General features: G+C 33.9%; 1 protein-coding gene across 7 annotated transcripts in view; it reads right to left on the bottom strand.

Annotated features, from left to right (window-relative positions):
- LOC102406632 (pleckstrin homology domain interacting protein) overlaps positions 1-25,151 on the bottom strand; it is a 136,029-nt gene that overhangs the window by 14,731 nt on the left and 96,147 nt on the right. For 4 of the 7 annotated variants that reach the window (XM_025294849.3, XM_025294847.3, XM_025294848.3 and 1 more), the window contains 15 exons: positions 24,861-24,968; positions 24,229-24,353; positions 24,018-24,100; positions 18,862-18,973; positions 18,620-18,681; positions 16,374-16,529; positions 13,888-14,008; positions 11,058-11,183; positions 8,047-8,116; positions 7,662-7,715; positions 7,255-7,404; positions 3,941-4,093; positions 3,197-3,360; positions 2,480-2,739; positions 1,727-1,924 (listed from right to left, as the gene is read on the bottom strand). In XM_025294849.3, coding sequence (XP_025150634.1) covers positions 1,727-1,924; positions 2,480-2,739; positions 3,197-3,360; positions 3,941-4,093; positions 7,255-7,404; positions 7,662-7,715; positions 8,047-8,116; positions 11,058-11,183; positions 13,888-14,008; positions 16,374-16,529; positions 18,620-18,681; positions 18,862-18,973; positions 24,018-24,100; positions 24,229-24,353; positions 24,861-24,968 — 1,942 coding nt within the window. The remainder of the gene's footprint in view (positions 1-1,726; positions 1,925-2,479; positions 2,740-3,196; positions 3,361-3,940; positions 4,094-7,254; positions 7,405-7,661; positions 7,716-8,046; positions 8,117-11,057; positions 11,184-13,887; positions 14,009-16,373; positions 16,530-18,619; positions 18,682-18,861; positions 18,974-24,017; positions 24,101-24,228; positions 24,354-24,860; positions 24,969-25,151) is intronic. The other 3 variants (XM_025294851.3, XM_025294852.3, XM_025294850.3) reach the window with 1 other exon arrangement.

Raw genomic sequence — 25,151 nt, 5'->3', positions numbered from 1 at the left:
CACGCATTGGAGAAGGAAATGGCGGCCCACTCCAGTGTTCTTGCCTGGAGAATTCCAGAGACGGGGGAGCCTGGTGGGCTGCCGTCTCTGGGGTCGCACAGAGTCGGACACGACTGAAGCGAGTAAGCAGCAACAGCAGCAGCACCTCTTGTTTCTAATAGTTAATTCAAGTACCAACAAAGTCATCATTAATGAGTTATGTAATAGCTTATCATATTTCTGTACTGTACTGGCATATGTAATACCCAAAACCTATCAATCAAATTGGCTACTGAACCTCCCCTATTGTAATGCTAGAACCAATTCTCTACATACATTTGATTTCTCCAGAATTCAGGACTAACAGAAGCAAGGCCAATATAAAACACTCAAAACTCTGAATTCAGTTCAGAAAGGAAGCTAGTATAAAAATGTAAAACACTCACATATAAAGTCATTTGCTGATTTATTTAAACATTGTCTACTATATACTAAGTACAGGTAATTAAAATATGAGCAAACACGAGTTTAGATTCTACTGGAGATAGACAATGTAAAAAAGAATAACTCTATCAACATTATAAGGGCCACAAAGGCAATGAATAGGAAACAACCAGTAGGGAAAAAAAAATTCAAAAAAAGGAAGAAATGACAAGAATATTTAGGGACTTTCAAGTGGTTTAGGATGGCTGGGACAGAAAAGGGAGAAAGAAAAGTAAGGACAGCTGCAATGTTAGGCAACATTGTTATACAAGACTCTACACTGCTTAACATAAACAACATTAAATTCTGATTCCATGTATGATTTGAAGGAAGGGAAGGATCTTAATTCTGCATGTGTGTATGTCTTGTGCACATGATGAGAAAGGTCACTGAACGGTGGAAGATGGACTGAGTAAGGAAGAGTTGAGAACTGAGGCAGGGATAGCAGTTACAAGAGCATGACAGTTTGTGGAAATGAAAATGGAACAGAGGAAATGGATTCAGGAGATGTTAAGGAGGCAGAAAGAAACAAGCAGATTTGGTTGCTGAAGAGAAGGCTAGGATGACTCACTGATTTTAAGCTTATTTAAGTGGGTAGATCCCAAAATCATTAATCAAAATGGGTCATTTCAGTACAAAAATTAAATTGTGAGAGGTTTCTTGGGGGACTACTGAAAAAGAAATGGTCTAGACATACTCTGGAAGTCATGACAAAAAATGCATATCCTTGAGCTGTCTGCTACCAAGAAGACCTAATTGTTTTAACATGTCATATGTTGTATTTTATCAGTTACTTTCTCCATCCTTCAAACATAAAGGCTTTACAATGAAAATCTGTAGACAAAAGAATCTGGAATAATTTAAGATTTAAGAATATGGATTATTTAAAGATCAATATGTTGAATTTTGTGATGTAAAAAACTTGAAAAAAAAATTTTTTTTAAATGCTATACTGGGTTAACTAAATTCAACTTATTTAAACTTGTTGGAGATACTTTTTTGGGTTCTGTAATAATTAAGTTTAAAACTATTAAATCTGTATCATTAAAAAGCCTTTGATTTTAGAATATGATTTTATTTTTCATACAGCAAGTTTTTCTTGGCTTTTACAATTTAATAATAATACTGTTTGCTTTTGGTATGAATCAAAAGATGTCTCAGTAAATTTATCAACTGATACAGAATATGTGACTTTTAAATGAGCAACCTAAAAAAATGAATGTGTTATCTCCAATAGAATCATCATTTGTTAAGTCTACGGTACCTTGCTCAATGACAGGTGATGACTTTGAGAGAGGGGGTGTCTTTGAGAGCACAGATGATTTCATTTTACGTTTGGCTGGCTTTTCCTTTTCCATATTTTCTTTTGTAGAATTATTCCTAGTGCCATGACTAAAATTGGACTGACCAGGACTTGAAAGAGTATTCAAGGTTTTGGAATGTTTCACAGAATTCTCTAGAACTAAAACACACATACAGGAGATTACAAGCTAAGAGTTAAATTATTTAACCTTCAAACAAGCAAGAAGGTTAAGATTACTTTTAATGTGAATTGTGTGAATTAGCCAATAAGACAAAACATGGAGGATGCTTAAACCTTCTGTAAGAAATCTACTTTCAAAAAGGGAAAAGGCTTACATAATAATTTCAGTCCTTTCAGAAGCTATCCAGTCACCAAAAGATTATCAAGGCAAGCGCTAGCAAACTGCTATCAAGTCTGGCTTCCAGGATTTAAACTTAGGCAGTTTGGATCAGATTTGCCATTTTTCCCACCATTTTAAGCATTATCTTATACTGACACTCCTAAACCTCAGTACCTTTTGTCAATAAAACAAAATCTTTTAAGAAGTGCAAAAATGATAAAGAAAAGGAAAACTAATAATAAAGAAGAGTAAAATTCCGGTGTCTGCTGGAATTTACTAAATCTAATATATCCCATTTGGCAAAGTAAGTACTTAAAAAATGCATTATATATATATACACACACATCCGTTTAGAAACTGTAGCTGATTCTTACTTGTTTTCCCTGGCACTGCAGATGTGTTAGCTTTTGAAATAAAAGTCTTTGCTGCTGAAGAAGTAGATGGTTGCTCAGTGGTAACTGGATCTACCATCACTCGATTGCTTCTGGTTCGAACCACAGAACTGGATTCCGTTTTACCATTTATCTGAGCAGTGTTGTGCCTTGGTGGTATTGACCGTGTAGGTGCAGAGAATGGAGAGGTAGTAATATCTGACTTCAGCTGGGGTTTTAAGATCCTCTTTTTCCTTTCAGGGCTGTAAATAAAATAGTATCATTAGTCATTCTTATAATTCTATAGGGATGAATAAAATAGTTTTATAATACTGCTGGATTCAATATTTGTACTGTTATGAAATATGTTAAAATATGAGATTTGTAGTGGATTTCATATGGTTGTGAGCCTTTGAAAAGTGAATATTTAGTGAAGGATTGCTTTAAATGCTATAGTTATATGACAGAAAGCATGATGCCATCACTATCCTAAAAATGCTACTTAACTGTACAGATTTAGCAGTTTGAATTTAAGCACTTACACTAGTATAGCTTTAGTTAAAAGATTAAAAATCCTCCACATCATAGGAACTTGCATGTCAAATATATCATTCTGCAATATAGGGAATAGTAAAGGAAGTATTAAAAAACACCAAGTTCTACCACTTAGATGACAAAGTTATATAGATCAGTTGATGATATTTAAAAGAAATGAAATACCTTGATGCGGCACTACTGGAAACAGAGCTGCTTCTATTTCTTTTCCTCCTCCTTTTTGTTATTGTATTTCTTTTATGAAAACGAAGGGCAGATTTATAATCTGATAAAACTGAACTAATGTGTTCTTCAAAAAAAGCAGATAGGCGCAAACTCATGCTGTAAATCTGTAAAGAAAAAAAAACTGTTCAAATATTCTGCAAAGAAAATGGCTGTTCAGAAAATATTAACATATAAATTTAAATATTTTTCTAGCAAAACTTTTTTAGAATTTAAAATGTTGCTTTTTCTCAATCTCTTTTGACAAACACTAAAACTGAAGCATTATTAAAATTATTTTTTTATTTAGCATTATGACATTATTTCTGTATTTGGCCAAAGAAAGTTTTACTAATTTTTTTTTAAATTATATGAGCATTATACGGAAAAAAATGCTCCTTTCCAGAAAGTAGAACATAGCTGAAAAAGTTAAGCACATGTACCTCTAACACGTATCAGGACAGTATCTATTCAACTACATGATCTTCAAGAAAAGTAACATTCCTAAACATTAAATGACATCAGGAATTTTCACAGAAGGAATAAAATAGAAAGATGTCAATTCTTCTTTCCCCTAGGTTAAGAACCTAATAGAAAGTTTGTCAACTTAGCTCTAAATTTTAATTAAACATAGGATTTAGTTACTTAACATACTTTTCTATTAATTTCATTTAATTTAGACAGAAAAAAAGCAATTAAATTATATACCCTTGATCTTTTGCTTGGTGTATATGCTTTGGAATTACTAAAAATAAGTCTGACATCTTTACATAACTCCATTGGTGACTCATAATTCCCAGCCTCTAAAGTCTCTCTAACGGTAGCGAAATCCATTGGAGTGTCAATGATGTCTCTGTAGTCCTAAGAAAAGGAAAACAGGTCATATTATTAATAGTAATGATGATGCATTATTTCTCATAAAAGAGATTCATGTACAATTTCTGTGATGACTGCAACTACTAGAACTATTAATAATCATTTCTTATTTCCCTCTTCAAGGTTTCTTTTTTCCCAAGTCATTTTTTATTTTTATTTTTTCATGTCTCTAACTTTTTATTGCAATCAACACAAGATTTCTCTCATTCAAGAACTTATAAATTCTGCTTTTTTTTTTGCCTTCAGAAAGAGGTAAAGCATCGAGTTGTGTTGGGAAAAGGAGATTAAAACAATATTGAAAAACTCAGTTCTAAAACTACAAGTTTGATGTAAAAAAACCTAAAAGTTTATGCTACATATAAACTCTTAAGGCTGCTTATTCACTGAAACATAATTGTATCTTTAAAACTGACATACAAACAATAAAAACAATGGAAATATAACATCACATTAACAAGGTCTTAGTTCTGGTAACTTCAACTTCAGTAATACAATTAGTACAATTGGGAACTTAGCACAAATCAAGAATTATGAATGTAAACATCTGTCACAAAGTCTTTACACTTCATTTTATGGAGGAAAGTGCAATCACTCAATCTCCCGTACTCAAGTGTGTATAAAATAAAGCAACAAATTAGAAGTAAGAGAAACAGACAAATGAAATGAGTAAAAAGTAACAGACTAGTATAAAATCATCTGAATATGGTTATCTTTTAAGAGGAATAAATAATACTACACCTTTTCCATAGCCCCAGAATATATAATTGTATTTTTTAAAATATAGTAACTTGACTCTACCCCATCAAGTTTAAATTATGATCAAATATGTTTGATCATAAAGCAAACAGTAAAACTGCCTTTTACCAACAGGGACAGTTTTCTTTCTTTTTTTACAATCTGCAATGCCTTTTATTTTCATTTCTTGTCTTAATTGCACTGGCTACAATTTGCTGTACTATGTTAAATAGCGGTGGTGAGAATAACAGCAGATATTTTTGCATCACTCAATCTTAGGGGGAAAGCATTCAGTTTTTCATGTTTAAGCATGAGGTTAGCTGTAGGTTTTTTAACAGATGTTCTTTATCAAGTTATGGAAGTTCCCTTTTTTTCCCTAGTTTTTTTAAGAGTTTGTTTTTATCATTAATGTTGTTGTTTTCTTACATTATGTAGGTCTAGTTGATATTCATTCATCATAGGGTCAGCTATACTAATTATCTTTCTGTATTCTTGATACTCTTTTGACACTTGGGGGGCCATACAGGCCTAAGGAGAGACTGCCTCTTTCCGAGGGCTAGGAAATTCTTAGAAATAGCAAAGGGTTGTGCTAGGAATATATCTTTCATATGCAAACTGACCATGTCCTTAAGCAATCCTCACACACCAACCAGTATTTCCTCTGCCCTGAATCATCCTGGGTCAGGAATTAGTATTAAGACAACTAGAGACCACCCTCCTTCCCGGAAGTCCACTGGAGTAATTCAAACTACCCCATCTTAAGCTGGTGACTAGGCCCAGCCTTGCCTCTCATGGAAATCTCTGGCCTAAGGTTTTCCTTTCCTCCTATTTTCTGCAACCTGACTAAAACCTTATGCTCGCCCTGAGCCTTAAGTGGCATCTGGTGAACCCCTCTCTCGGACATGCAAGTATAATAAATTTCTTCCTTCCAAGACTCATTCTCATTTCCTCCCATGGCCACAACGATTACAGCATACCATACATGTGTACATTCTTAAAACAAACGCGCTCTGAATTTCGTCAAATGCCTTTTCTGCATTGATATGATGTCATTTTTCCCTTAGTAATTAATTACAATGATTGATTTTTAAATACTGAACCAGCCTTATATCCCTGAGAAAAAAAAACCCACTTAGGGTACAAAACCATTTTTATATACTGGTGAATTCTATTTGCTGATATTTTATTAGGAATTTTTGCATTTTCTTCTTTAGTACTGTTTTTGACACCAGGATAATAACTGGCTTCATAGAATGAGTACAGAAGCATTCCTTATCTTGAGGAAGAGTGCAGAATTTGTGTTAATTCTTTAAACACGTGGCAGAATTTTTCAGTGAGGACACCTGGGCTTAGAAATTATGAAATACATACTTGGGCTTGCAAGAAATAAAGGGAAATCCACAGGTTCCAAAAACAAAGAGAAATGAAAACCAGAGCACTACAGCATTAGCTTATTTCTTCTCAAAGGTTTTCAGATGGTAGGGTTTGAATTAGTCTAATTTATCACACTGTCAAAATTAAAGATTTATCTTCTACATTTAAGATTACATGTTTCTTGATTTTTAAATGATAAGAAAAAAGTCATTTTATGGTATCTATCAATGAAATTTCTCTATTTTCACCACTGCAAATTAGAATACATACATAAAAAAACTTATTATAAAGCCACAACAGATACCACAACCAGGTCATGATCTCTTATAAAAAATTTAATTATCATTTGAAACCATGAATGTCATCTGAACCATACAATCTTTAATAACTGAAACAAAGAATACAAAAATTACTCAAAATTAAATTTAGATTGCTAAGATTGCAATCAAAAAATAAATACTTCTAACATGTTTACTCAAACTTTCTACCATGAATTCCATAAAAATCATAAATTGGCATAACCTACATATACAATAACACCACTTTACATTTACATAGTTTCAATTTAAAATCTATTTTAATGTTTAATAATAAGTAGTAATAGTCTCATTCCATTTCTATAACTCTGTAATAATGATTTAAAGATTTTTATTAATCTTAGAGATTATAATTATTAATAATAAGTTTTATTGTTTCTTAGATAATTTCCATAATAAATCCATAAAATGAGAATGGAAAAGGATATGGTAAAAATATACCAGATATAAAAATTAAATGACTTGCTCAAAACTGTAGAACTGGTAAGAGGCAGAGCTGGGACAATAACTCAATTCTTTGGAGTCTTAGTCCAGGGCTACTTCTTTTTTACCACATTGTTCAATTTAGATGCTCTACATAATCAGATGGATAATGGGAACATGTTTCAAATAAAAAGTAAATAAACTATAATCATAAAAATAAATAGTAAACTGTCATGTATAAGATACATATATATATACACAAAAATCAAAGTGGCAAGTATTTTCAGAAATACTTACTGGATATTCAAGAAGATCTACTGGCTGGCGGAAAGGCTCAGAATCTTCACATTGAAATATGAGATTTAACAATTCTTGACACTGTTTCTTCCATGCTTGAATATCATAAGACTGTGCTCTGTTACGTAATCTTCTTCTAGGCTGATGGTCCTAAATTAAATGTTCAAATATATCAATAAAATAACATATAATACAATTTTCATTTTTAATCTTGGATAACTAGGTAATAATAGAGTAATTCAGATAAAAGAAAGCATCACTCAGCTAGTTCTGAAAACCATGCATTTTTGTGATGGAAGCTGATTTGGAAGTAATACTTAATCTATCTTTGAAACTACTAAAAGTAAAAAACTGCTCAATACATTTTAATTCATATAAAGTACTTTGCTAAAACAAAAATTTATTACCTTCCTTTTCCGGGTAGAAGTTCCTGGCACATCAGCATCTTCTTTCTCTTCTTCCTTTGAAGCAAGAATTTATCAGATTAATAAAATATTCAAGGTTCCACTATATTCTACAGTCTTTTAATAGCAATTATCTCCTTTATATTTTGGAAAATCCATAGTATATATGATACTGTAACACTTAACTGACTCATTTTAAAAAGTCTCCCTCCACCCACTGTTTAAAACAATTTTAACTGAAACAATTCTGACTCTTTTAAGTTAACTGATAGCATTAGGCAAAAAAAAAAAATTTCATAATAGCAGTTGTCTGAAAACTACTATGTGTAAATTTCTTTTTATATATAGGACACAACCAATGTAGTAATCATAATGAAATATTAAATACCTCAGAGTCAGACAAAACTTTCTTCTTCATTGAATTGTAGAGTGGAATTATGTTATAACAAGTCTGATCCCTAAATAACAAGGAAATGTTAGTATACAAGATTGGAGTCACGAGATTTTTGTCCTTTAAACCTGTTACTAAAACCAGATTTTAAGATAAAACTTATGAGCTGAAGACTTTCTTCATCAGTTAACTCCAAAACCCTATGCACACACATCTGCCCCTGCCCCTCCCCTCCCCTCCACATGAAGCCTCTACCCTGGCCCATTTCATCACACCAAGCCCAATTCCCATCTCAGGATCTGCTCAGGTCACTGCTGTGCCTAGAATACTTTCCCTCCTTCTTCAGTCTACAAGAGATAGCTAGTTTACCTCCTGTCTTCTGTTCCTTCTTCCTTTTATTCTTAAGCGTAGGCATTCCCTAAAATTTTGTCCTTAGCTATCGTCTATACCTTTTGCCCAGGTCATCTTATATATCTGCAGTTTTTCTGTGTTAATGAACTCCAAATTCCTATAACTTGGTTTGACTCTTCAGGTGATTGCTACCACCATCTAAAATTCCCATGTCTACATCCAATTGTCATTTCCCACTCTCCCTTTTCAACTTTTTTTCATTCACACAGTAATGAATGGTTTTTCGTATCTCTTCCTTTGCCTCCTCCTCATATACCCAATCACCGGTCAAGTTCTGTGATTCCACCTTCAAAATCTCTTGACATCTGCCTGCTTCTCACTTTCATAAATTAAGTTTCCCTTACTTCTTACTTGGTCAGCTATCGAAGTCAATCTGCAGTCAAATTAGTATTTTTTAAAGCAATTTGCATCATGTTATTCTCATGTTAAAATAATTTCAATAGTCCTTCGCTTTCTGTCTCTTCCCCATCAGTTAACACTAGACACTGCATTCAAATTAGTATTTTTAAGGCACAGCATGCCTGATGCTATTCTCATGCACAAATATTTTCAATAGCCTCTTGCTTCCTATGCTCCTATTTTAAGTATAGTTTGTTAGATCAGCATTTGAGGTCCTCTGTGATATGGTCCAAACTCAAGTTTAGCACTTCTACCACTATTATTTCTGCTCATGGACTCTCTACTTCACCTGATTTCAATTTACTCAATTCCCTTAACAAATCTTTACTTCTCTCCCTCATGCCATTCCCCATCCCTGGAAGTTCTTTGCTCTCATCTAACTTTTGAATCACTATCTACCTTGTCCATACATCTTAACACATATCTCCCTGTGCCTGAAATTCCACTCTCATAGCCAGAAGTGACCCTACCCTTCATCTAAACATTCACACAAACTCTTTTTATTTTTCCCCTATATTACAATTAGTCACAGATTTATCTACCCTATAAAAACAAGGTAATTATGCATTTCTTTCTATCTCCAAGTATCTATTACAACACTTTGTATGTATCTATTACTTGAAATTTGGCCAAATAACTCAATTAAAAAGTAGTTACCAAAATTTCAAGACATACAAAACATCTTGAAAAGTACTACAAGCCGAAAGTGGTTTTCAACAAATTATATACCATTAAAAAACTGTATATATCTAAAACCACTTTTAGATATATACAACATAATGCACTATTATTTTAATCTATTTTCATAAGGCATTTCAAAAAACTATTTGAAAGAAATACAATTTCACAGCCTATTCCAAACATAAAAATAGTGGCTTCATCTAAATTAATTTGCTAAAATATCAATTTATCATGTGATTCTACTGATCCCTATTTCTTTGGAAAAGAAGATGTTCATAACATACATGATAAAACACAAAATTAAAAATTTTAGTTAAGATATTATAAATTTTATAACCAAGTTATATAAACAGTTTCCTGAGGATAACTAAATTTTTATTATCTTGATTATCAATTTTACTGAAAATCAGCAAAAGCCTAGCAACAGCAGCCCTGCAACTACTCACTACTTGAAATGCAAAGCATTTCCTTAGAGAATAAGGTAGAGGAAGGGCATTAAGCTTACTGTACTAATTTTCTTTGGTGGTTTTTCATATTGGAATTACCTACATTCCTTAGCAAAACAAACAAAAACAAACCCATCTAACACTAAGAAAAGAGACCCTATGATTATGCTGAGTAATGAGAATGAAGCTGAATATGTTTAAATAAAAAGCCTCAATAATCCCTTTATATAAAAATGGAAGCTGATAGCAGGAGAGTATTGAAACTTAAATTATAAAATATCCTATTCTATTAATGAGAAAAAAATTATCAAATATAAATAACCTTAATACGAATTCAGAGCTGTATTTTATACAAAACATATGATCCACTCCTCTGGCTTCAGTTTAGAAGACTCAACTCATTCCATGAATACATAAAATCCGTAAGACAAGGAAATAAAAACCCTACTGTCTGAAATATAGCTATCACTCTTGGTATGGGATTAATTAATGGGGAAATAAACTTCACTTTGAAGAAAAAAGCCTTGAATGTTCAAGTTCAGTTTCCTGCTGACCTATTTGAATACTTTTTCATCAACCTGACAGGGATAATACAATATTAAGGTGAAAGGTTCTCAAATAAAATGGCAGACATTCATTTACTGTGAAAATCAAACAAGTTAACCTCTAAAAGATTTAATTTTCTTAACTGTAAATTACAGATAATGACCTCTCCTACCTGTTAGATTTTTATTTGACTTAGAAGAGCTTATTTAGCTAAAACATTGCGTGTTCAATAAAAGCTTGCTATTATTATCCAACATTGGATTTAGAGAAACATCCATGTTTTCTTATGTAAATCAGAACACAACTATAATACAATCTCTATGATTTCATAATTATTATTAGCCAATGAACTTACATATGCTTCCTATTTTGAGAGGACCTGTGGTTGTATCACAGCACATATTTGTGTAGTATGACAAGGCGTCTAGTAAAAAATGATTGCATTCTATGTTTTGACATTTTACATTTTAAAATACCACCTTTAATTATTACAGTAATATAATTAAGTGTGGAAAAATAACTCACTTTATAAAATGTAGAAGAAGATCAGTCACAAATTTAGCAGATTTCACAATAGGGCTTCCAGGCTCATTAAATGTTCGTGTATTATGCTCTATATATCGAACTTCCCACATTAGGGAAGAAACTCGCCTTTAAACAAACAAAATGCAGAAGTCTTATTAGCCTCTTTAGAATAAACTCAGAAATACATAAACACATTTTAAAACCAAGACATTCTGACTTTTTAATTGTAGTCTTAAATCAATTATAAAACTCACACCTTAAAAAACTGTTTAAAAAAAAAACCTGAATCTCAGTTGTGTCACAGGGTAAAAAAAGAGTAGCAATATTATGTATTGGCATAGAAAATGTCTGGATTAGACACATTAGACTATCAACAGGGCCTTCATTTAGGGAGAGAGACTGAAAGGAGAGCATGAGGAGGAGAGAAACAGTGGAGTTTTAGTTTTTCCTTTATATATCCTTTTCATGTATGGTGTCAATTTTAAAAATAAACATATCTAACTTTTTCATAAAAAGGGAAACAACCAATTTCAATCTAATTTTATTGCTAGTAATCAAGTAACATTTAAAAGTGAAAAGCTAACTAATAGCCTGCTTAAGGGACAAAAAGTATACTAAGAAATCTATCTAAATGAAAAAAAAAATTTTTTTTACACAAAATTAATGATACAGTTGATCCTTGAACAATGCAGCACTGACCCTCCTCCAAGTCTAAAATCTGAGTACAACGTTAGAATTGGCTTTCCCTATCCAAGCTTCTGCATACATGCATTATGTAGTACTACAGGTATTATTGAGAAGGGTGTGGCAACCCACTCCAGTATTCTTGCCTAGAGAATTTCATGGACAGAAGAGCCTGGCAGGCTACAGTCTATGTGGTCACAAAGAGTCAAGACACAACTGAGTGACTAAGCTTAGCACAGTACACGTATTATTGGGAAAAAATCCATGTGTAAGTGGACCTATGCAATTCAAACCCATGCTGTTCGTGAGTCAACTGTACTAAAATTTTGAAGTTTTATTTTATTTCAGTTTTAACTGAAGAAAAATCCAAAAGTTACTTTTAGAATATCAACCAGCTTAAAATGACATGGAAGAAAATACTCAAAAAACCTTACTGATGTGTAAACAGAAAACAATTATATGGAATTTTTAAAACTACATATATATAAAATATAATTGTGCATATAGAAGCATACAGAAAAGCTTCTGTAAGTTTCCAATAGTATCTCCATGGCTCATTCTAATGAAAGAATCACAGGCCATTTTCAAAGTACCCTATAGAAACTGTGTGTAAAGTAAGGCATGAGGATTTAATATCAGTAGGGCAAACTGATAGTGGTTTAAGACTGAACTAGAAGTGCCAAAGAGGCGCTATAAACTGTAGGAAGTCTGAAGCCAATGAACAGAGAAGAAGCAAAAGAGCCTGAAACAGTGAAATAGCTCATGATGGCTTCATTATTATGAAATAAGAACATAACTCAGGTCTATAACTGGAGAAGGCAATGGCACCCCACTCCAGTACTCTCGCCTGGAAAATCCCATGGACGGAGGAGCCTGATAGGCTGCAGTCCTTGGGGTTGCTAAGAGTCGGACACGACTGAGAAACTTCACTTTCACTTTTCACTTTCATGCATTGGAGAAGGAAATGGCAACCTACTCCAGTGTTCTTGCCTGGAGAATCCCAGGGACAGGGGAGCCTACTGGGCTGCTGTCTATGGGGTCGCACAGAGTTGGACACGAATGAAGTGACTTAGCAGCAGCAGCAGGTCTATAACTACATTATCTGGTTAAAAATCAGGTCATTTCTAATTTAAGTAAGGACTCTGTTTCAAAAGTTCTTTTCCTCAATTGATTACTAAGCTAGGCTAAAGCCAAAAAGCCTAATTATGCTGCAATGTAAAAGAGTACACCTTAGCAGTTCTTATGCTGAGCACAATTTCTATGAGAAAGTACATTTTTAACAATGGTTGGAGATGGCAGAAATTTATCTTTCTAGATATAGTCCAACTATTAGAGTGTAGAAAACAATTTACATTAAAAATATGAATACAAAATATGATGAAAATTTTCCTTAAGTTAAATAGTAACTTAAGTAAATAGCAGTATAAATAATTGCAGTAACATAAAACAGGTCACAAAAATTAAGTTTTAATGCAGTATTAGTTAAGTTAAAATGCTATTGGCCTGCTAAGCAAAAGTCATTAAGAAAGATGAAAGCTAAAAGAATGATTTCATTTATGTCAAAAAAAATTTAAGACATGTTAGCCAATAAACCTACAAAGTCTGCCCAAGATTAGAACTCAATGTTTATCAAAACTGCTAACCAGCAGATGCAAATTAAATGAAATTACATCTTTTAAAAACTCTAGTTATATTTCAAACTAAGCTACAACTATCATAAAGTAGCCCAAATTTTCCTAATTTCACTTTTAAGAAGTATTCATAAGCTAAATTAATAAGAGAACAATTTTTAATATTATTCTATGAAAAACCCATGAACAAATATCTCAATGTGCTATCTAAGAGAAAATAAAACACGTTGGATAAATTCATAAAATACAGTATGAAGAGAGTGACCGTTGTTCATATTTATTTCTAAGTGTGGTCCACAAACCAGCAGCACCAGCATCACTGGGAACTTGTTAGAAAGGCAGTATCTCAGGTTTACTGTAAACCTACTACCAGATTCTGCATTTTTAACAAGATCCCACTGTTAAATGGGATGTGCGTTAAAATTTGAGAAACACTGCTAGGAGGATCAGTAAATGGTTGAAAGAATCATTTAGCTTTCCTTTGGCAGTAGCTACAGCAAGCAAATGATTCTAACCTGTAAAACCTGTTCTCCAGTCTCTGTTTAATCGTACTTAAATCCGTTGGATATGCCACTACAGTGCAGTACATAGGATATGCTTGCAGATCCACAGGGGCCACAAATGCTGAAGCAATATCTAAAATAAATGAACAAGTAAGTTTATAAATTCGTCTTTTTATTGCTTAAAGTACTTCACAATTCTTCTTGATATAAGCCTTAAGTTCAAATCCACATAAAGTCTACCACTATCTTTTGACAGAAAAAACATACAGTTTAGCTAACACAGACTCACTTTTTATTATGTCTGCATTTGTACTGCAAAATTCTAGGAATGTTATTCAAAGATTCTTTAGAAAAGATGATAGACAATATATAAATCTGACCTATTAAAGAACATCCACATGTATTTACATAATTAAAACCAGGTCATTCCTGAATCTATGTGTTTGGTAGTAATTGTTTTGACATAATTACTAAAATTACTTAAGATAGTATGTGAGACAGTAATTCATTAAGTTGCCATCTTATAAAAGACATCAGATGAAAATATCATCCAATATGTGTCTCCAATGTCTTCGGCTCTTATTCACAGTAATTTCTGCCTTAGATTCTTTGAAGCAGATTCCTTACTCAAATGTATACCTACTCAGTATGTATTTTGTCTACCCAGAGTTCAGATAATTATGTTCTATGGTCACTGTTCTTTCTTCAAACAAAGCAAAGCAGTTCATATACCCTCATCTCTCCCTTTACAATATTCTATTGTGTATATGTATATCAAGTTAAGAGGGAAAATGGTATACCTACCCATATAACTCAGCTTTAAACCCTCCTCCTCTAATTTACATCATTCCAGCGTTAAGTATGTCAAGGGTTTTAAAATTAGGTTCTGGAGGATTTACATTTTTCACTGGTACCCCCTGGCCTTGCTGGAGCTCTCACTCTGAAATTCAGTTTGCTGTTGTTCGACTGATAACTTGTGTGTGACTCTTTGTGTCCGAAGGACTGCAGCACACCAGGCTTCCCTGTCCCTCACTATTGATACTATAAATATATCTCATCCTCTGTCACCCCCTTCTCCTCTTGCCCTCAATCTTTCCCAACATCAGGGTCTTTTCCAATGAGTCGGCTGATCCCCAAAGCCAAAGTATTGGAGCTTCAGCATCAGTCCTTCCAATGAACGTTCGGGGTTGATTTCTTTTAGGACTGACTGGCTTGATCTCCTTGCAGTACAAGGGGCTCTCAAGAGTATTCTCCAGTACCATATTTGAAAGAGTCAATTCTTTGGCATCCAGCCTTCTTTAAGGTACAACTCTCACATCCATAACATGACTACTGGAAAAACCAAAGCTTTGACTACAGGGACCTTGGTCAGCAAAGTGATGCCTCTGCTTTTTAATATGCTGTCTAGGTTTGTCATAGCTTTTCTTCCAAGGACCAAGAATCTTTTAATTTCATTGCTGCAGTCACCATCTGTAGTGATTTTGGAGCCTAAGAAAATAAAGACTGTCACTATTTTCACTTTTTCTCCGTCTCTTCGCCATGAAGTGATGGGACTGTAGGCTATGATCTCAAGTTTTTTGAATGTTGAGTTTTAAGCCAGCTTTTTCACTCTCCTCCTTCACCCTCGTCAAGAGGCTCTTTAGCTCCTCTTTCTTTGCTTTCTGCCACTACAGTGGAATCATCTGTATATCTGAGGTTGTTGATATTTCTTCCAGGAATCTTGATTCCAGCTTGTGATTCATCCAGCCCAGCATTTTTCATAATGTACTCTGCATAGAAGTTAAATAAGCAGGGTGACAATATACATCCTTGACATACTCTCTTCCCAATTTGGAACCAGTCTGTTCCATGTCTGGTTCTAACTGTTGCTTTTTGACCTGCATACAGATTTCACAGGAGGCAGGTAAGGTGGTCTAGTATTCTCATCTCTTAAGAAATTTTCCACAGTTTGCTGTGATCCACACAGTCAAAGGCTTTAGCACAGTCAATGAAGCAGAAGCAGACGTTTTTTTGGTACTCCCTTGCTTTCTCTATGATCCAATGGATGTTGGCAATTTGATCTCTGGTTCCTCTGCCTTTTCTAAATCTAGCTTACACATCTGGAAGTTCTTGATTCACATACTGGCTGATGCCTCGCTTGAAGGATTTGAGCATATACCTTGCTAGCATGTGAAATGAGTGTTAACTGTGCAGTAGTCTAAACAGTCTTTGGCAGGCACTGAAATTCAACTAAAGCATTTATAATTGTTTTAGATATTTGAGTCTTGTGTAAAATTGCATTTAAAAAATCACTTAAAAATATTTGAAAACACTGACTTATAACAAAAAATAATTTTGCTTGAATAAAAAATTTTTTTTTCCTTTGCTTACTGGCAACATTTTCTAGCTATCTTCATGCATATATATGTAAATGGATAGATACACACACACACACACACACACACACACACACAGAGAGTATATACATATATATTTTTTCATATGTTGTTATTATTTACCTAGTGTCATCAACTGGTTTATCCCTGTAACAATTCTTTCACATTCTTCATCCCTGGGATTGGAACCCCATTCACCATCAAGAGGCTTATAGATCAATGATCTGGTTTCAACATCGGTTAAAGGAACACTGGTACCTAGTTCTTCAGGAAATACAGCTGAAATAGAAAGAAATGAGATTTAATGAAAATATGTGGTAATATCAGTAATATTTAAGTTACCTTTAGAATCAGAGTTGATATTTTTATAAAATTAAACTATACCTTTGTAAAGATTTGGTAAGTATTATTCTTTATTTTCATTAAAGGAAAGTTATGTTTCAAGAGCCAATAAAATTTATTCTTTACAACATTAATTTCATAATTAATTTTCTAGATGAGCATGTAATTACTTCTCCAAAATTATACCTCACAACTTGCTTTATTATCAGTTACAGGTGAAGGAGAAAGTATTCCTACAAAATCATGAAAATTAAAAAAAGTTCTGAATCATTTCATAATATATAATCTCTAATTTACTCTGATAAAACATGCCATGTGAATTTGAACAAAAGTGGTATTTTTTTTTCAGAAATGTTTTAATCAAAGCCTCACTGTTTTTCTAAAAGTGTAGGGACAGTCAGAATTATGAATAATGACAGATGATGCTTAGGCTTTTTGCTCTTAAACGATGAAGGTATGCTTTCTGCACATCTGAATCTTTAATAAAATAATTAGGGGGTGGTGGTGACATAAAAACTACAAATCTGCCAAGGCAATTTTTCTTTGAACAAGACTTCAGGAGAGAAACATTTGGAAATATGCTACTATCTGGTCACGAAACTCCTCCTCTCGAAATGTAATTAAACTCTTGAGTGCCTATGTATGTATAACTGAATAGAACAAAAACAACAAAAATCACCCCCTCCACACAGCAATATACTGAGGTAGGAAACAACAGCGTATTACTGTTACTCATTCATTTCAAGAAGTACCCCAGGGATTATATCTATTGGCTTCATTTCTCTCACATTCACAGTAGTCTGATATGAGTTCAAATTCAAACCTTCACAAAGGAGAGAAATAAAACTGGAAGGTAAGTCATGTAACACATTTACAAGCCGATTAAGACATTGTACAGTATTAAACAACTCTAATTTAGCAATGAGATGAAAAAGACATTATTGGTACTGGTCTCTCAAAGTGACAATTTCTAGAAAGAACTAGTCTTAATCAAAATCCGCATGACCATTTTCTCATTTCTAAGATTTACCAGATTGGGTTTACTTTTTTCACATTATCTTTTTTCTGAATTTTTTGAATATAATAATTAGTGAGATATTCCATTTGTAAATGATCACTTCTACTATGTTACAAGTCAGGTTGTTTTTCTTTTTTAAAAAATTCTTATCTGATAGTAAAAGTAACATGCTATTAAAAAAACAAACAGTAATGTAAAAGATAATTTGTGGAAGTCCTCATATCCCCATTCTTTAAACCTTTTTAGACATATACAGTTGTATGTGTTTTATTTTCTTAAACTGAAACAAACATGGGCAATGAAATAGAAAATGCAATATCCAGGCTTAGACACACTGGTCTTTTCTCAGTTCCAGGAAGATGTCATACTTACTGCCAATGGCTAACTCCCAAATTCTAAGGCAATGTGTCAGGCCATATGCAAAATGACAGTTATTATAATTACCTACTCATTGAGACCTTACATGTGTCAGGCTCTATAATAAGCACTTTACACATATGATATCATTTAATTCTCATAGCAGCCCTATAAGGAAAGTATTAGTTTATAGTTCCAAAGACTGAATACTAAACATCTCGAGTTTCAAGGCGTAAAGGAACTTGTCAAGATGACACAGAGAAAAGATGGCAGAGCTAGGATATGAATCTGTACTTCATTCAAAAAAGCCTGACCTCTCAGTATTATGCTGTATTCTATGTATTTTGCTGGAGTTGTAAAAATATCTTTGCTCCCAAGTGCTCATCTTCTACAGTGAATAACAACAAGCAAATCAGTATATTTTGCTGTAATTATCGTCAACCTTCCCTCTTAAACTACAAATTCCAAGTGGACAAGGATTATGTTTAGTCTAGTCACTATTATGCCTCCCCTACCTCCAGGGTCAATAAAAATGCATGTGGAATGAATATTTTCTACTTGCTCTTCATCAAGAACTCTTTGTACCTACAAGTTATCAAATCAGATTTTTATTTAAGAAATGAATTCCGTAACAGACAAACTTTACACTTACCATTGTTAGGTATAAGCTCCATATCCCAAGGACTCATCTTTTCTGTATCTCCATTGTCCCAGCTTAAAGAAAGGAAAACCTTTATATTAAAAAATCTAAACACTGCATTGCAATTTCAATAAAATCACACTGAAAAATAAAGTAACTACTTCAGTGTTTAAAAGGAGTATCTTTAGCATTTTAACAGATGGGGAAAACATTCAAAGTAAGTCAGGCTGAACCAAAACACAATACTTCCTTACCAAACATTGTAGCACTGGAACAAACTATCAGGGTACTCAGGCTGAAGCGGTTCCTGGCTCTCAATTGTTCCAAACCACCAGGCATCATCTATGACTGATCTGAAACGGTCACCTGGACAAGAATAAAAGCCATCTCATTAATCTTAAATGAAACGCTGCTGCTGCTCCTCTTTCCCAAGTATCCCTTTAAGATGCTAAAAAGCCTGTATTATTATTAAAAGACCTATAAAAAATGACCTACACACTCCAAAATAAATTAGTAAATAAATAAAATCAGCAATACTGAGAGGAAAAGTTATATAACAAGCACACCTGAAGTGTGACTTATCACCTTTCAGACCATTTTTTACCATTTATTATGGTAAGGAGAAATTCACTCTTATTTTAAACATTTTTACCAATCTATCACTTTACACTCACTTTTCCTTCCTACAGAAAGAAAAAACAAAACAAAAACTAACCTTTGTAAAACAGACAGCACTCTATAACCTTTTCCTTAGCCAACTGCATTCAGCTACTGTCATATTACTGAAAACTGCTTTCCTCAAAGACTCTGATAAGCTATCTCCTCACGTTCCCCCCATGTCATATGAAAACTGTTAACTACTCCCTGCCTTTTTGCCATGCTTTCCCCTTTCTAAGCTCTCATAGTACTTAAGTGATTTTTCTCCTGGTTAAGTCTGAAAGATTTGAGTTCAAATAACTTATCCATGTCACTTTAAACAAATTAATCTTATCTGAATCAGTTTCATTTTCAAACCCATTTAAAAAAGTGTTTATATTCACATTTTTTTTTACCAAAAAGGATTTAACAATGTACAAAGACATGTAGTCGTCCTTCAATATCTGTGGCGGACTGACTGGCTGCAGGACACTTCAGATACCAAAATCTGTGGATACTCAACTTCCATATATAAAATCATGTGTACGTGCATATAACCTACATATACCTTCCCGCATACTTTAAATAATCTCTAGATTATTTATAATATAGTTAATACAATGTAAGTGCTATCAAAATAGCTGTAAATACTATGTAAATAGTTGGCCAGCATAAGGCAAATTCAAATTCGCTTTCTGGAACTTTCTGGAAATTTTTTTTCTCCATAATATTTTTGCTGCAAGGTTGGCTGAATCTGTGGCTATGGACGGCCAACTGTAGGAGCATAAAATGCTTTGAAAAAAATAAATATAATGACAAAAAAGGAAAAGTTGGAACCAGGCTGTTAATAGAACACAACTGCATGTTGCTGAGTTATATATATGTGTGTATATACATATTCTGGGTGAGCATGCACTGAGATCAAATTTAGGTTCAAATTCAAGCATTCAAACAGCAAATATTAACAGGGAAATATGAGCTATTACTAGAGAGTCTCTAACTGCTCCTGAGATACATATTAGTGACACTATACTTAGTGAGAAGACATTACATAATTTAAGAAGCAGCATTACTGACATCACCAACACCTGAAGAGTAAACACAGTAATGAGTTTCATAAAGCTATTTCTTGTGATCCTACTTAGACTGATGACATTATGCTAAAGAAGACGAACTGGATAACATGTGCCGTACCACAATGAATGATACTGTATGATAATGACAATAAAATTAGAATAGAGTCTACCAGCGGAGGAGCCTGGTTGGCTGCAGTCCATGGGGTCGCTAAGAGTCAGGCACGACTGAGCGACTTCCCTTTCACTTTTCACTTTCATCCACTGGAGAAGGAAATGACAACCCACTCCAATGTTCTTGCCTGGAGAATCCAAGGGACAGGGGAGCCTGGTGGGCTGCCGTCTATGGGGTCACACAGAGTCGGACACAACTGAAGTGACTTAGCAGCAGCAGAGTCTACCAGAGTAAGCCTTAAGGACTGGCCGAAGCCTTAAGGACTGGCCGAAGTAATTATTACTGATGTAATTTTAAATGGCAGTTGGTAAAAACATCTTCAGAAATAGAAGATTAACTAGTTACCAACTTTAGAAGAAACATTAACAGTAATTTATACATTTAAAATTATAAGATCCAAATGAGAACATTCTGATGTACGTCCATTTGGAGTATCTCTTCAATATGAACAATGCTTGCCATTATTTCCTTACTTATGTTGTCGGTACATTTCTGGAATATTCCTGGGTTCTAACTCGTAATATTTGTTCTGCCAACTTATTGGCAGATGCATGTCCTTAAAAATCAGAGATGAGAAAACTTCCCTGGTGGATCAGTGGTAAAGAATCCGCCTGCCAATGCAGGAGACAGGGGTTTGATTCCTAATCCATATGGCGCAAAGCAACTAAGCCTGCCTGAGTGCAACAACTATTCAGCATGTGCTCCCGAGCCCGGGAGCAGCAACTACTGAGCCCATGTGACACAGAGCCTGTGCTCTGCAGTGAGAGAAGCAGCTGCAACAAGAAGCCTGTGTATCGCAACCAGAGAGTAAGCCAGCTCTCCACAGCTAGAGAAAAGCCCATGTAGCAACAAAGATGCACCACAGCCAAAAATAAATAAAATTTTTAAAAGAGATGAAATTAATCTTATCAACACATGGAAATAATTTTAAAAATCACATGTACCAAAGGCTTATATCCAAAACCAAGAACTTTTAACTCTTTCTTCTTGAATTTACTTACAGTTTTCTAAGTGAGTATATAGCTATTCCTTTACTCATCAAGTTCAGACATTAAGTACTGGCCTGTCTCCATATAACTGTATATAAAGGGTATGTGCATTTTGTTTAATCCATTTTCAGTTGTCCTCTGTCAGGCTATACTGTATAAATATTGTTCACTAATGAGTCCAATAGCACACAATTCCTTTCTCGCAAAAATCTGTATAATCACTTCATTTTCTCTGAATTTTATGAATAATTTCCCTACATTCTCTAACAACTCAAACTATAAAACAGTCTTCAATAGATAATTTCCCACAATAATGACAATAAAGTCAAAGTCAAACATGTTAGACAATTTATCAGTTTTACTTTTTCTCCTGAAGATTTCTCTCTAAGAGGACAGTGTCTTCTGGACTGTTTTACAGACTTGCCAGACAGATAGTATTCTGAGACTTCTGCTGACTATTACTTGGGAATTTCTTTTGGCGCTTTCCTGTCCTGAATTTCCTGTCTCTTACTGAGATTCCTAGTCTTTATTATTTCCTTATTTGATAGAAAAACCGAACACAGCAATGGACTGGTTCAAAATTGGAAAAGGAGTAGGTCAAGGATGTATATTGTCACCCTGCTTATTTAACTTATAAGCAGAGTACATCATGTGAAATGCCAGGCTAGATGAAGCACAAAGCTGTAATCAAGACTGCCTGGAGAAACATCGATAACCTCAGATATGCAGATGACACCACTCTTAAGACCGAAAGCAAAGAGGAACTAAAGAGCCTCTTGATGAAGGTGAAAGAGGAAAGTGAAAAAACTGGCTTAAAACTCAACATTCAAAAAGTAAGGTCATGTCAACAGGTCCTATCACTTCGTGGCAAATAGACACAGAAACAATGGAAACAGTGAGACTTTATTTTCTTGGGATCCAAACAAAATCTCTGCAGATAGTGACTACAGCAATAAATTTAAAAGATGCCTGCTCCTTGGAAGAAAAGCTATGACAAACCTAGACAGTGTACTAAAAAGCAGAGACATTACTTTACCAACAAAGGTTTGTCTAGTCAAAGATATGGTTCTTCAAGTAGTCATGTATGGATGTGAGAGTTGGACCATAAACAAGGCTGAGTGCCAAAAAATGTATGCTTTTGAACTGTGATGTTGGAGAAGACTCTTGAGAGTCCCTTGGACTGCAAGGAGATCCAACCAGTCCATCCTAAAGGAGATCAGTCCTGGGTGTTCACTGGAACGACTGATGTTGAAGCTGAAACTCCAATACTTTGGCCACCTGATGCAAAGAGTTGACTCATTTGAAAAGACCCTGATGCTGGGAAAGACTGAGGGCAGAAGGAGAAGGGGACGACAGAGGATGAGAGGGTTGGATGGCATCACCGACTCAATGGACATGAGTTTAAGCAAGCTCCAGGAAATGGTGGAGGACAGAGAAACCTGGCATGCTGCAGTCCATGGGGTCATAAAGAGTCAGACACAACTAAGCAACTGAATAACAAAATTTGATGGAGCTTTCAGAGAAATGGTACATGGGATGTAAATTTTTTTCTACAGCTTGCATGTCCCTATTTTTAATGACTACACTTCCATAATTTTTCTTTTTATAGCACACAGGTATACCCACTCCAATATTCTTGGGCTTCCCTTGTGGCTCAGCTGCTAAAGAATCCGACTGCAATGCAGGAAACCTGGGTCAATCACTGGGTTGGGAAGATCCTCTGGAGAAGGGCAAGGTTACCCACTCCAGTATTCTGGACTGGAGAATTCCAAGGACTGTACAGTCCATAGGGTCGTACAGAGTCAGACACAACTGAGTGACTTTCACTATAGCACACATGTAAATCTCTGTATTTACCAAGACCAAACAATAAACAAACCACCACACTAATCCCTTCCAACGGTACTAGAGGAGGAATGAAATGCTGTATCAACTGAGGTGCTTTCTCAAAGCAAAATATAGCATATAAGCATGATACTCTACTCCAGAGTGGTCCGTTTAGAAATTCTTAAATACTCTAGTAAATAGCATAACCATCTGTATATAAATTAAAGTACCTTAAATGCCTGGAGACTTTTAAGGTTTTCTAAAGTTTTTTGAGTCTTGGTTACAGTATTAGTTTTAACAGAGGTACCCAATAAAAGAAAAACGTCAGTTTAGTTTAGGTCCCAGTACAATTAAACATTTTCAAAGGAAGACATCCTTTGTTTCAAGTTTGAATTCTGTCATTACTTCTTTTGGATAAAAATTTATTTCAGTACATGTACTAACAAAAGGAATAGTTATAAACAATCTTATACATAGTTACGAAATATGAGAAAAAATATTCAGATTTCAACATCATCTAGTTTAAAAGTATTATTATTCTTTAAAACAGACAAGCAAACAAAAAAATACCCCAAATTCCTGATACAATATCTTACTTTCCTATTGACATTGCCACAAATGGCAATATTTATCTGATTATCTAAATAATGAAAAACATAAATCATTTATTAGATAAAACGATCATTGCAACTTCTAAATAAATAACGCACCTATATTCCACCGCCTATATTTTGCATCATCAAATTGTTGTCTCAAGACGAGGAAATCTATAACATCAGGCATATCATGGTACCTATTAAAACAGAAACAAACTGATCAGGTCACATAACTACAGATATCTAAAATACATTCAAATGTACCCAAATCTTGAAAAACAATCTACAATACTAAGAAACTACTGCCTCTTTCAACAGTCCTTACTTCATTGTAAATGATCCACCGGTCAGTTTACCAGTATCAGGATCTAGAAAAGCAAGTTTAAGGCAGCAAAGGGTAGGCAATCCCACTTCATACTTTATGCCAACTATTTTCATCAGTTCTTGTTCCTGAAGAAGATACAGAAAATAAGAAACCGTATTCACAAAATAATCTGTTAAACACTAGGTGACTATTTTGTATGTATGTATAAAAACCCACTGAGCTGTATACTTAAACTGGTGCACTTTGATGGTATGCAAACTATATATCAATTAAAAAAAAGAAAGAAAACCTTAATGAAATAAGAATTTTCTAATACAGTTCCAAAGACTGAGAAATAATTTTGAACTATTGCTGATAAATCTAGAAATACTTTCAAATTTACAAAGATGAAGTTTGCCTTAATATGTTAATGTCCAATTCTCACCATAATTACATTTTAGTCCCAACTTATAAACTATTAGAATATATATAACTTAATCTTAAGTTTCTTTAAAAATCTATGCCTATGAATTATTTCAATTAAAAGAAAAGGCTATCTTCATGATACAGTTTCTTACAGTGAAAATAATAACATTAAATACAACCTTCTCTATAATCACATCTTTTGGGGCTTTGAATCATAAACACCATACCCGCAGTTCCATTTTATGCCATGGTTGTTTTTTGGGATTTATACTATAAATTTTATTTTTCCGGGCCATCTCAACATATGCTTCGTGTCCTTGTCGGAAATAATAAACCTAAAAAGTAAATAGTGTCACAATTTTAAAACTTGCATGTGTCTCCTTTAACCCAAATGCACAGTATCAACTAAAACTGTAGGAGATTTAATGTCCTGTAAATGAAAAGAAATTCTAATATTTTGATTTTATCCTTCTTTCTTTTCCTTCAGCTGTCCTACTATCACTTAATAATACCCAGTG

The sequence above is a fragment of the Bubalus bubalis genome, chromosome 10, assembly GCF_019923935.1.
Source record: "Bubalus bubalis isolate 160015118507 breed Murrah chromosome 10, NDDB_SH_1, whole genome shotgun sequence".
NCBI classification, from domain to species: Eukaryota; Metazoa; Chordata; class Mammalia; order Artiodactyla; family Bovidae; genus Bubalus; species Bubalus bubalis.
The sequence above is the reverse complement of the archived record's forward strand: the minus strand, read 5'-3'. Positions and strand labels throughout refer to the sequence as shown.